At 58.2% G+C, this 13,662-nt stretch overlaps 1 protein-coding gene across 1 annotated transcript in view; it reads left to right on the forward strand.

Moving 5' to 3' along the window:
- The first annotated feature begins 4,048 nt into the window (after window positions 1-4,048).
- Window positions 4,049-13,662, forward strand: part of ZFPM1 (zinc finger protein, FOG family member 1) — a 35,775-nt gene continuing 26,161 nt past the window's right edge. Inside the window, exon 1 of the mRNA XM_058034121.1 lies at window positions 4,049-4,116. Coding sequence (XP_057890104.1) covers window positions 4,077-4,116 — 40 coding nt within the window. The 5' untranslated portion in view covers window positions 4,049-4,076. The remainder of the gene's footprint in view (window positions 4,117-13,662) is intronic.

A 13,662-nucleotide genomic window follows, 5' to 3' on the forward strand; every position in this document is an offset into this window, starting at 1 on the left:
AAGCCCAGCTCCCACTTTCCCCCCCAGGGTGTGTGACAGGGAGGGATCCTGACAGGGTGCTGAATTCATGCAGGAAAACCTGCAGCCCTGGGGTTGTGAAGAGTGGGAAGAGGAGCACAGGAGCCATGCAGCCCCCATGGATGCCATCCTGCCAGCAGTGATGCTCCTGAAGCCCAGGAATGGCTTGGATTGCTCCTTTTGGGAATTAGAACATCATTCCTACAGGAGGAGATAGTAAGAGGGAGGGGGAAATAAGCACTGAGACATCCCAGCCTTGGATTTGGGGTGTGGGGGCTGCTCACCCACACATTCCCACCTGGTTCAGGAGCACCCAGCACCATTTCTACCAGGGGCGGTTTAGGTTGGATACTGGGAAAATTTCTTCATGGAAAGGTTTGCCCAGCCCTGGCCCAGCTGCTCAAGGCAGAGCTGGAGCCCCCAGCCCTGGAGGGGTTTAAAAGCCACGTGGATGTGGCACTTGGGGACATGGTTCAGTGGTGGCCTTGGCAGTGCTGGGGCTCGATGATCTTGGAGGCTTTTCAACCCTAAACCATTCCAGGCTTGGGATGATTTGGTTCAATCCCAAACCCTTCCACGCTGCCACCGCAGCTCCCGGAATTCCACAGCAGTGGGACGTGCCCAAGTCAGGGAGGAACATGCCCAAACCGTGCCCAAACCGTGCCCAAACCGTGCCCAAACCGTGCCCAAACCATTCCCAAACCGTGCCCAAGCTTTGCTCCTGCCCCGTCCCACCCGTGTCACATCCATGCCCAAGCTGTGCCCAAGCTGTGCCAAGGACCCCGGGCTGAGCCAGGGCGGGTGACAAGTGGCACCCAGGGCCGTGTTCTCCTGCCAGCAGGTGGCAGGGCCCTTCTGCAGGTGATGCCAGTCCTCCCTCTTGGGACAACAAAACCGCCTGAAATAGGATATTTTGAGCAGGAAAAAAGCTGGGTTTGGGGCATTGGCAGACCGTGCCAGCGGGCAGTGGCACCGGGGGCTCAGCACAGCCCCCCAAAATGCCCCCCTGAACCCTGAAATCCGGCAGAGGCAGCGCCTGGCTCTTCCCATTGACATTCCTGCGCCGCCGCCGCCTCCTCTCGCCGCGTCTCTAATAATATCAGGGCAGATTAATTGGCACTAATACAAATGTACACAGCTCCATAAAAAGATGTCACCTCGCTCACAATGGGGGGAACGGCTGCTCCCGCATTATCTCTGCTCTGCAGGCGTGTAATTCACTCCTCGGGAAAACACGCTGTTTGTTCGGCTCCCCTGCAAACAGCGCGGCCTCGGGAAGGGAGCAGGGAGAACACCCAGCCCTGCCTCTGGCACCGCCACCGCGCCGCCTGTCCCCGTGCAGGGCCACCCATGGGTGCCCCCGGGGGACGGGGCAGCGGGGTGTGGCATTTGGGGACACCCCTGAGCAGGGATGTGGCATTTGAGGACATCCCTGTGTCGGCATGTGGCAGCTGGGGACATCCCCATGTCGGCATGTGGCATTTGGGGATGGGATGTGGCATTTGGGGACATCCCTGTGTTGAGATGTGGCATTTGAGGACATCCCCGTGTCGGGATGCAGCCTTTGGTTGGTGGTTGAGACTGAGAATTGTCACCCCTGGAGGGTCTAGGTGGGTGTGGGATGGTGCCAGGAGGGGAATTAAAGGGACATTGGCCGGGATGCAGCCCTTGGGTGGTGGTCAAGATTGAGAATTGTCACCCCTGAGGGGTCCAGGTGGCTCTGGGATGGTGCAGAAAGGGAATTAAAGGGACGTTGGCAGGGATGCCGCCCTTGGGTGGTGGTCAAGACTGAGAATTGTCACCCCTGAGGGGTCCAGGTGGCTCTGGGATGGTGCCAGAAAGGGAATTAAAGGGACATTGGCAAGGGACGTGCCAGGGGAAGGACTGCAACCTGTTTCCTTTGCTTCCCAGGGCAGGGTGGCAGCACCCATCAGCTCCAGCGAGGCTTTTGGGGCATTTTTGGGGGGGAATGCAGCCCCCCGTGGGCGTGACAATGTCCCCTCATGATGCTGCCACCCCTTCTTCCAGCACAAAGAGCCATGGACAGCCCCCATCCCCCTGCTGCCTCCTGGGCAGAGGAAATTTGGGCACCTCATCGGTGTTCGCTCCCCCCAGCCCCTCAAACCCGCGCAATTAACGATGCTGTGTTTAATTAAACGCTTGTCTAATTATCTCGGCGTAAGCAAACACGCCAGGTGGGTACCACGGGGGACACCCATGGATGTGCCAGAGGAACCGGCTGGATCTGCCGCGCCCCCAGCCCCAAAATCCCCACAGCAGAGCCGGGGGGAGCCCGGGGACCCCCAAAAGGGCCGGGATGGGTTTGGGATCCCCTCAGGAGGCAGAACCATCACGGCTGGCACGGAGCAGAGCCCACTTGGGACAAAAAAACCCTAAAATAGGATATTTTGAGCAGGAAAAAGCTGGGTTTGGAGCCTTGGCTGGGAGGGATGGGAGAGCTCCACAAGCAGAGCTGCCCCCCGAGGGGATGGACCCAGGGATGGTCCCAGGGATGGTCCCAGGGATGCTCTCCAGTAAAGCAGCAATTTGAGGCCATTTGAGGTGAAAGGCGCCACCAGCACGGTTTTGGGGGGTGGTCAGCCAGAGAGCCTTGTCCTCAGCAGCGTCTCCCTCCTTCCATTGGGTTTTTTTTTTCTTTTTTCTCCCCTGGATTTCTTCTTAATTCCTAACTTAATTTCTTTTGACATCCTCATTGCCGGTTTGACCTCTTTACTGGAATCATGCGCTGCTTAAAACTCATTATCCCACCATTGAAACAGGAAGTTAATTAAAAACCCTTAAAAAAAAAAAAAAAAAAAAGAAGAAGAAGAAGAAAAGGGGGGGAAAAAAAGCACATCCCATGTCCGGGGATAGATGGAGAAGGGATATGACCGAGCTGTGCCATGTCCCCACAGCCCCCTCCATTGATCCATCATTATTTGGGGACCACCAGCCTTCACCACTGGCAATGATCAAAAAACCCATCAAGATCTGGGGACCACAGGCCATCACCACCAAATCCCCCTGATCCAAGGTCAGCCACGGCAAAGTCCAGTTTGGGAGAAATTGTTGTTTTTCACAGGACAATATTTCCATCGTGGATTCAAAATCTAAGTGGCTCCTGTTTAACCCATGTTTCAACCCAAAATTTGTCCATGCTCACAGGTCACCTGGGTGGGATGATGCCAAGGGGGGACCCCAGGATACCCACACCATCCCCAGGGTGTCCTGGGGCGTCACCGACCCCATGGAAGTCACAAGTGGGAGGTTTCGGACCATTCATCTGGAAATTAGAGGGGTTCCAAGGGATCCAAAAGAGCCCCTGGGCACCCCACAGAAGGTTTGGGGGGCGCCATAAGAGGCTTTGAGGATCTGCAAAAGGTGAATTGGGACTCAGTGATAGCACTGAGGTTCCAGCAGGGGGACTCACTCCTGCTGTGAGTGCAGGAGCTTCCAGAGAATCACAAGGGATCCCAGAGGGGAATTTAGGGAACCCAAAGAAGGATTGAAGACCCCAAAAGGGAATTTGGGGATGCTGGGGATGGGTTGTGGAACCCAAAAGGAGGAGTTCGACCTAATGGGGTGGTGCCAGACCCAAATCAGGGGCTGGAGCCTCACGGGGCTCCCAGAGCGGGGCTGGGACCCCTTTGGGACCCTTTGGGGACCGCGGCGGGAGCGCGCACGGAGCCCCCGCAGGGAGCGCGCCCCGAGGCCACGCCCCCTCTGCCCTTAGCCCCGCCCCGCCGCGCGCGCCATCCGGTGGGCGTGGCCGGCGGGGGGCGGGGGCCTATGGGCGGCCGCGGCGGCGGCGCTGGCCCCGCCCCCCGGAGCGCTCCGCGGGTTTGATCCGGCGCGGCGCCCATTGAGAAAATCCCGCGGCGGCGGCGGCGGCGGCTTCGCTCCGCCGAGCACGGCCCGGCCCCGGCCCGGCCCGGCCCCGGCCCCGGCCCCGCGGGCGGGCGGGCGGGCATGCGAGCAGCCGGGGGCCCGCCCGCCGCCACCCACCTGCCGCCCGCCCAGCCGCCAGCCGGGGCGCCGGGCTCGCCCCTCGCCGAGCGATGTCCAGGAGGAAACAGAGCAACCCCCGGCAGATCAAACGTGAGTGGCCGCTACCGGCACCCCCGCCGCCGTTCCCTGCCGGACCCACCGCACCCACGCCCCCTCCCCGCTTATTTTTGTGCACCACGCCTTCGGCGGCAGCGCTCCCGCACCCCTTCCCGCGTTGCCCCCGGTACTCCCGGGACACACCCGGGATACAGCCGGGAGCCCCCCGGGACGGCCGCCGTGGGTGCCCGTTCCCGCTACCGGCCGCTCGCCTGCCTCGGTCTCTGTCCCCGCCGCTCCCTCCTCCCTCCCGCGCCGCCTCCCCCCCGCCAGCGCGGTGGCTCCGGTACCGGCTCCCGATGGGGGCCCCGATAAGGCTTTAAAATATTCCGTTCTGCAAGTCCCGTCCTGATAACATCGCTCTGTCGGGACGGCCTGAAATTGTGATCTTATCTCCCCCGCCTGCCTCCCATCCAGCGCCGGCGGCCAGGGCCGGGGGCTCCCCGAACCCCTCCCCGGGCTCCCGATCGCCGCCGGGCCACCCCAGCCCTGCCGAGGGCTCCCCATCCTCCCTGGGGTACCCCAGCCCTGCCGGGGGCTGCTCACCGCGGGGACAGCGCCCTGACCCTGCTCTTCCAGTACGGGGACCCCCATTTGCCTGGGCGCTGCTGGACCCGCCGTGCCACCGTCCCCATGGTGCCCATGTGCCATCCTCCCCACCGGGCACGCTGTCCTTGGCCCCCCAGGTGCCGCTCTGCATCCCAGCCCAGGTGGGACGTGGCCATGAGGAAGCGCCGCAGGATCCCTCGGGGCTTTGGGCACATCCCTGTCCCTCCCTGGGCACATCCCTGTCCCTCCCTGGGCCATGGCGCTTCCCGAGGGTTTCCACCGGCCGGGCTCTTGTTTTGCTCCAGCGAGGATGTACCAGCAAGGCAGAGGAATCCTGCAAAGTGCTGGAAGTTTTTTGGTGCCGGGCTCAGCTTGGCTTTTCTCCCTCCTCTCCGGTGTGTGTGTGTGTTTTTTTTCTTTCCCCCTCGAGTCGATGGAAGCTGCTGATAAGAGGGAGATGGGAGGATAGGGAAGGCTGGCCACCATGTGATAATCTACCTTTATCTTTCTCCTGAAATAATTGCAAGGCTGAGTTGCACCTACCTGTTTCCCTGCCTGGGGTGATTGCCGTGGTGATAACGCTCAGCTAGACTTTTACCCGGGGAGAGTTAAAAATAGTCCCAGCTGCCTCCTTTCTTTTTTTTTTTTTTTTTTTTTCTTTTTTCCGGGATACTTTTCTCCCTTGGCTTTCTCCAACTTCCGCGGCTTTATTTCGGCAGAAAGCCGTGTCTGGGTGGCTGCAGCTCGCTCAGCCGGCAGCGCTGGGAGCCCTGGGAGCGGCAGCGCTGGAATCCTGCGGGATGCCCGCTCCCAGCGCCCACTTTGCGGGGCAAACTGGGGCAGGACGAGGCCGTGGCAGCTCGGCCGGGCGGCGGCGGCTGCCGCTGCTGCTCCTCGTATCTCCTTCCTCTGCTGCTTTTCTGCAGAGATGTGAAGAAATGATAAAGTGGGAGGCTGATCTCAGGCCGCCGGCGATGGCCAAAAGTGATTAAAAGCTGAGAGCTTGGAAGCCTTCCTGTATGTGTCAACATGAAAACAGTCATTAGAGGCGGCGAGCGCGGCGAGAGCGCCCTGCCGCTGCTCCATCGGGGAAGGTATGCATGAATCAGGGCTCCGGTAACCAGACTCCTCTCATGTACACACCGGACCTGTTTCCACAAAGTCTATCCTCCCTATCATCTCGGCTGGAGCATTAAAAACCTCCTCCAGATTGGTATCTGCTGATTTTATTTTCCTGGGTGACGCGACGTTCTCGCTCGGGCTTCGCCTTCTCTTGCGGGGTTGGGGTTTTGTTGTGCTGTTTTTTGGAGCCCGATGCGAGGCGCAGATTAAGGCTCGCGGGGAGATCGCCGGGAGAGCGGGCGATCGCCAGCGCAGATAAGGCAGAGATCAGACACCGGACTATATTTAACCGGCTGCTTTAACCTTGCCCTCCTCGCTGCCTTTCCGGGCCGGAGCCCAGCGGGGCCGGAGGGGCCGGGGGTGCCGCTCGCTCCCTCCGAGCCCCCTCGGCAGAGCTGCGGAGGTTTCAGAGCCGATCGCATCGCGATGGTGGCTTTCGATAGCGCAGAAAACACCCCGAGCATCTCTGCCTTTCATTTCTGGGGGTTCCTGCCCGCAGAGGACAGTTTCTTTCCATCCCTGCCTGTGCCACCAACCTCCCTGCAGCTGCTTCTGCCTTATGGGGTGGTTGATTTTTTTTTTCTTTCTTTCTTTTTCTTTTTTTTTTGTGTGTGTCTGTCTTTTGTTCTGCTGGTAGATAGATGTGAGGGGCTGATAGGGAGCAGGAGCTGATCTCCAACCCAGATAGCCTGTTATATTTATTAACTTCAAACATGGGAGCGCGGGCGCCCAGCTGATGAGCGAGGCTCTGGCAGCTGCCGGTGCTTTCACAGCGCCGGGTCCTGCGATGGGGGAGCTGATAAGCGAGATTGATCTCATCGCGCTGATGTGCCTCCCCCTCCCTTGTTCTTTTAATACACATATTTTTTATTATTTTTTTGTTGCTGTTCCTAAGCGAGTGTTTTGTCATAGTTGCAGGGGCCTGTTTGTGGTTTTTTTTTTTTTTATGGTGGTGGTTTTTTTTTTTTTTTTCCTTTTCCCTTTTTATTCTGCGCTCAGCTACAGTAGATCTGAGCTCCCGATAAGCGCCAAGCCCCGATCTCCATCCTGATAGAGATTGCCAGGGCTGATAAGGAGCACTTATCTCTCCCCACCAGACCGGAGCAGGATTCGCTACAACAACAAACACAGCAAAGAGGGGCAAAAGGGCTCCAACAATTTGTTCCACTGCAAATGTGATTAACGCAGGCACTTTAATTATCTGATGGGGGGCAGCTGCATGTGTGTTTTTGTTTCTCAAGGTGGTGGGGTGGTTTTTTCCCCCCCTCCACGTGCTCTGTGAAGCGAGCTGGGTTGAGAAGCCGAGCTCTCCCAGCTCCTGTTATCGGCTGCAGATGTTGCATTAGTTTGATGAGAGCTTTGACTTTTTTTGATCGTTATCTCCCATTCTGCACCGCCGAGCGAACGCACGGCCTGGGCTGGAGCGGGGCGGGGGGGAGGTGAAAACACCGTCATATTTTTGCATGTGGATTTTCTTTAATTGCCATTAGATGGTGTCAGATAAGGAGCGCGATCTGCGCTGTTAAAGCCGCCGTCTCTCGATGGGCCGTGCTGGGCTCGGGTGTGCTTTTATTTGGTTTTATTTTTTCCTCTCCTCCTGCACGCTCGGGCGCTCCCCGGTGATGCCGGGCAGGGGTGGCCGTGGGAGAGCCCGTGAGCCCATCCTTCCCTCCCTTGGGGGAGCTTGGAAAATCGCGTTTCTTTAAAAGATGACAGTGGCCAACCCAGCGTCTATTTTTAGCGGCGGCGTGGTGAGCCAGCCGGTGGCGTGGGATGCTCCCGGCACGCCTCCTGCCCGCTCCTTCCCGCTGCCTTCCCTCCCTCCCGAGTCCTCCTTCCCTTTCAGGTGACTCTGTTTCAACCTCCTCTGCTTGTTGTTGCCTTTTTTTTTTTTTTTTTGGGCTGTTTTTCCCTCTGCGCTCTGATGCAGCTGCACTTTTCCATCCCCGCCACCTCCGTGCCGTGCCTCAGTTTCCCCATCCGCGCCTCCGAGGTGGGGGTGTTTGGGGAGGGGTTACCCCGGGGTGCTCCATGGGGTGGGGAGGGTTTGCTCCTGAGACGAGCTGGGTTCCATCAGGGCCTCTCAGCTCTGCCCTAAAACCGGAATTCTCTGCCCATCCCTGGGCTCCCTCAGCCTCCCAGCCCCCCGTACCCCACTGCTGGCATGCCCAGGGTGGCATCCCCGTGTCCCACATGTCTGTGACACCCACGGGGCGCTGCCTGCCTGCCCTGCCAACCCCTCCCCTCTTGAGCAAACAGCCCCGAGGCTTTTGCCAGCCCTGGCGCGGCGGTGGCACCGAGCAGCTGGCAGGGCGAGGGTGGCAGAGCCCTGTGGCACCGCTGCCCCCGCAGTGGCTCTGCCCAGCCCGGCTGTCACCGGCCTCGGGGATGTGACACTGGGGGCTCCCAGGGCTGGGGAGCCTCGTGGGATAGGGGAGGGACTGGTGGGACATCAGTGGATGAGCGGGATACCGGTGGGACATCAGTGGGATACTGGTGGGATCAGTGGGATACTGGTGGAATCAGTGGGATACCTGTGGGATACTGGTGGGATCAGTGGGACTCTGGTGGGATGCACCCAGCAGAGCCCACCATATGGAGTTCTCCCAGCCGCCCCCAGGTGTTTCCCACCAGGCACGTTCCTGCCCCAGCCTCAGGTGATGCTGGAAGAAGTTTCCCTCCCCTTGCACAGCCAGGTGTGAGCATCCCTGCAGGCCCCAGCTCCAGGAGAAGCTTGGCAGCTGGTGGCCAAGGGGACAGCTCCATCCACCATGGATAATGGAGAGATGGCACTGCTGGCCAGTGCCACCGCCCCGTGCCCTGCCAGCTGTGCCACACTGCATCCCTCGATGCCAGGGAACCCTGTGAGCCCTTTGGGGCCGTGCTGGGGGTGCATCCCAGGATGGCTCTTCCTGGCCACCCCCAGGAGAGGAGGATGAGGAGGATGCTGAGGGAGCCAGGCCTGGATCCAGGCTGGCCATGGCCAAACCAGTTCTGCCAAGGGCCCGGCGAGGGAGGTGAGGAGGCTCTGCCAGCAGCTCCTTCCAGGGCCGTGGGCGCTGGGGCTGGGTTGGTTTTGTGTCTGCTGCTGCTCTTCCACCTCCTGAGCCCCCGGGGGACACCCCCACACCATCCCCAGCGTGGGCACAGAGCCATGGTGATGGACTGTCCCTGGCACCCCGGGGAAGCCACCTCCAGCCGGGATTTACACCTCGGCATCCCGATGGCGAGGTTGGGCAAGGTCTTATTTTGCACGGTGAATCACGAGGCCACCTAGCCAGCTGCAGCTTCCCCTTTGGCCAAGTTGTGATGGGGCCAGCTCGGCAATCAGGGCTGGGGAGGAAAGCAATCCCTTCCCCACGGGTGTTGCAGGAATTGTGCGAGGAGGCAGCGCCACGGCACAGGTGAGCCCGGGTTCCTGGAGAGGGGCAGCACCCCAAAGGCATCGCCCTGTCCACATCATCCTGGGGCAGGAATCGCCGTGCCATGGGACATTCCCAGCCCTGAGGGGACACCCACATCCCTGGGAGAGCAAAGGACAAGGCTGCCCAGAGTGGGAGCAGCAGGGCTGGGGATGGAGCTGCTGGTGCTGCTGGATTTGGGGTCAAACGCAGCCGTGCTGGCCGAAGGAAGAGGATGTTTTGAGGATGTTTTGAGGATGTTTTCTCTCCGTCCTGCTGCAAAAAAAAACCAAAACATGATCTGCCTTGGAAAACACTGGATGGGGCGTTGCTGTGGAGGGAAAACCAGCCCAGAGCTTCCACAGAGGCACAGCCAGGGCTGAGAGCTGATGCTGCCCAGAGAGAGGGATGTGAGCAACGGGCAGGAACGAGGAACCTGGAGCTCCTCAGAGTCAACATTGGAGAAGATGAATTGGAAAAGGCCTCTGTGCCAGCCCTGCACCACACTCCATGCTGAGGATGTGGATTTTTTTCCTTCCCATGGGGCCAAGAAATCAGCTCCCCCACTTTGGAGAGGAGCAGCAATGGGAGCAGCAGGCCAATATCTCCCTTTCTTTTCTGCGCCACGTCCCATGACTGCTCCTGCTGCCTGACTCAGGGCTTTTGGCCGCTCCAGCTTGGCCGGGCTGTGTCCTGCTGCTCCTTTTATCAGGAAAGTTCAAGTGTTTCGGGGTAATACAGTTCCCTCTTCCGATGGCTGCCCGGTAAAGGCTCCACATTGTTCCTGCAGCAACATGTTTTTTTGGAAGGGCTGAAATGCCGAAAGGAATGCAACTGCTGACCTTGGGCTGCAGTGGGGTTAAGGAGTGTGTGCCTATGAGTCACTCCAGATAAGAGCCTTCCACGGCTCTTTTCCTCCAAAATAATTCTTTATCTCCTCTTTCTCACATCAACATATTTTCTTGACATCTCCCCTTCGATAGCGCGTGGAGGAAATGTGCTCCTCGGGTTTGTCCATCTGATGAAATGTGCATCCATTGTTTTCCCTCGGCCTTGACCAGCTGGGAGCCTGACCCCAGCATTTGGGGATGTGCCTCCCTGTCAGTGCCAGGGCTTGGGGATGCTCAGTGGGGTCATGGCTGGGAGATTTTGGGGTCAGTGTGTGGGTTTTGGGATGTTCATTGCGGTCAGTGCCTGGAACTTTGGCAGTATTTAGGATTTTTGGGAATGCTTGGTGGGGTTAGTGCCTGGAGACTTTTGGGATGTTCAGTGGGGTCAGTGCCTGGAGTTTTGGCAATATTTAGGATGGGTCCCTGCATTTTTGGAGCTGCTTGGTGGGGTCAGTGCCTGGAAATTTTTGGGATGTTCAATGGGGTCAGTGCCTGGAGTTTTGGCAGTATTTAGGATTTTTGGGGATGCTTGGTGGGGTCAGTGCCTGGAAATTTTTGGGATGTTCAATGGGGTCAGTGCCTGGAGCTTTGGGAATATTTAGGAATGGTGCCTGCAGTTTTGGGAATGCAAACCCAGAGTTTGGGGATGTTTGATGGGGTCAGTACCCCTTGCTTTAGGGATGGGCTTTGGGGTCGGTGCCCAGGATTTTGGGAGTGTTTGGCACGCTGGATTTTGGGGATTCCCCACAGATTCAGTGCCTGGAGCTTTAAGGATGTGCCTTGGGCTGAGTGCCCAGGAATTTATGGATGCTTGAAGGAGTTTGGGGATGCACCTTGAGGCTGTGCCTGAGCCTTTGGGGGGGATGCTCAGCAGGGTCAGGAATGTGCCTTGGGATGGTACCCAGGGCTTTGGGTGGAGCGAGAGAAGAGTGAAGAGCAACTTGATGCTTGATGAGATTGGTGCCAGGGGTTTTGGGGATAATTCTTTGGGTCGGTCCCTGGGGTTTGGGGATGTGCCTTGGGATGGTACCCAGGGTTTTGGGATAGTTGATGAGACTGGTGCCAGGGGTTTTGGGGATACTTCTCTGTGTCAGTGCCTGGGGTTTGGGGATGTGCCTTGGGATGGTGCCAAGGGTTTTGGGAAGCTTGATGAGATTGGTGCCAGGGGTTTTGGGTTTTGGGGATACTTCTCTGGGTCAGTGCCTGGGGTTTGGGGATGTGCTTTGGGATGGTACCAAGGGTTTTGGGAAGCTTGATAAGATTTGGTATACTTCTCTGGGTCAGTGCCTGGGCTTTGGGAGTGTGCTTTGGGATGGTACCCAGGGTTTTGGGATGGTCCCCAGGGTTTTGGGATGCTCGATGAGATTGGTGCCTGCGGTTTTGGGGATGCTTCTCTGGGTCTTACCTGGGGTTTGGGGATGTGCCTTTGGGTTGATACCCAGAGTATGGTGATGTTGGAGGAGTCAGTCCCCGCGGCTTTGGAGATGTTCCCCCGGAGCTTTGGCAGTGTGAGACCGGGAGCCTCAGGCAGAGCATCCCCATCCCGGGAGGGCACGGCGGGCAGGAAAAGCCGCTCTTCCCTCCCCTCCCTGCTCCGCCGGGAAGTTTGGCCGCTCTCTCTCTCTCTCTCTCTCTCTCTCTCTCTTCTCCGTCTCCCAGCCGAGGCCTCTCATGCTACTCGCAGCTCCTATGATAATGCGGAAAGTTGAACTGGCCCCATTACTGCGCTGCGATGGTTGCGGCGATAAGGGCGCGATAATGGCAGCGATAGCGGCAGCTCGGTAGCCAATGGCTCCGCCGCTCCTCCCATTAACATTCCCCACCACGGCCGGGCTCGGAGCTGCCTATCTGCTCTCCATTTCCACTCCTCCGCTAGATAAGAATGGAAATACTGACTTCATAGCTCACTGATTAAAGTGTCTGGATTTCTTGATAATACACAGATAAATTATGTTTTTCAAAAAGAAGGTAGGGAAGGGAGTGCGAGGGGAGGGAAAAACCTCCAGTCCATTTTTATTATTTTTTTTTTTCCTCTTTCCTTCCCTCTTTCTGGCCGTGCCCTGGGAGTTGGGATTTTGCCGCTCCAAAATGCCCTTCCCAGCTGGAGGGCAGAGCCCTGTGAGGTGCCCTCAGGAATGGGGGGGATACAGAGGATTTTTGGTGGGATGGAGATGCTGTTCCTGCACCCAGGGACCTGCTCCCATCATGGGCAGCTTGGGCTTTGCCAGCTGTGCCACATGGCCAGGATCCTGCAGGTGGGATCTGTCCCCCAGCTGGCAGCACCAGGGATGCTCAGGAAGCATCTCCATTTCTCCATCTCTGCAGGATGTGCCCTGGACGCTCATCCCTCTGCCCCATCCGTGCTCAGCTCCTTGGCTTTCCTCCCTCATCCCCACTGGAGCAAACAGAGCTTCCAGACTCCTTAGCTTGGAGCAGGTATCGACCACAAGCCTGTCTGAGTTTGTTTCATCTAAATATAAAACTAAAGAGCAAACAGTATAAAGTTCATTTTTTAATGTGCTGCCCCATTCCAGTTGGGCTGCTCTCTTTATTTTTTTTTTAGGGGAACTGTGATAAAAAGCAGAGATAAAGCCAGGACTGTTTTGTGTAGGAGTCGGTATCTGCGTTATCTATCTCCCTTTTTCACTCTCCGGGCAGCTCTGTTGTTTTTCGCTCTTATCTCGCTCCACCAAAATGCCAAGAACAGGAAAAAAAAAAAAATTAGAAAAAAGAAAGAGAGAGAGAGAGAGGCAGCACAGGCACGTTTGCACGGAGAGAACTCGGTGTCCACGGAGCTGGGCAGGAGAAGGGCTGGGAGTTGGAGGAAGAGGAGGGTTGGGAAGGATTTTGGGAGCAGCGCTGTCCCAGGGATCTCCATGTGCCAGGTTTGGTGCCAGCTGCTCTCAGCTGGGCCACCCAACCTGGCTGTGCCCTCCGAGGGTCCTTCCCTGCCCCTGGAGCCCCACAGTTCCTGCTGGTTCCCTGGGGTGCTCCAGGATGGCTCTGGGAGCTGGGATGGGGCATCCTGTGGGACTGGGAGCAGCAGGGACATCCCAGCCAGAGCATCTGTGCTGAGATCCCCTGTCCCCATCCTTGTCCTCATCCCTTGGGCCTTGTTGTCACCCAGGCCTGCCACAGACTTGAAAGCCTTGGGGTGGACACTGAAAACCATCCCTGTTCCCTTTCCATCGCTTTTGGGAGCAGGATGGACCTGGCAGGACCTGGAGGCGCTTCCCACAGGAAGGGGGATGGCTCCAGCTCGGCATCTCAGGGTAATTTGTCGCTGGATTAGCCCAGAGCTTGACCTCTGTCCTCGCTGTCACCTGCTATTGATGTGCTCAAGTGCTGCCTGAGCATCCCCACCCGCAGCCACTCCCGCCTGGAATGTCTTTATTCCAGATGGGAGAAGTATCCGAATTGAGGGCTTTTCCCCCAGTTCCACCCTCTGGCAGGGAGCAGGGGTGGCATTGAGGGTTTTTCCCCCAGTTCCACCCTCTGGCAGGGAGCAGGGGTGGCATTGAGGGCTTTTCCCTCAGTTCCACCCTCTGGCAGGGAGCAGGGGTGGCGTGCTTGGAGCC

The sequence above is a fragment of the Melospiza georgiana genome, chromosome 14 (genome assembly GCF_028018845.1).
Source record: "Melospiza georgiana isolate bMelGeo1 chromosome 14, bMelGeo1.pri, whole genome shotgun sequence".
Taxonomy (NCBI): Eukaryota; Metazoa; Chordata; class Aves; order Passeriformes; family Passerellidae; genus Melospiza; species Melospiza georgiana.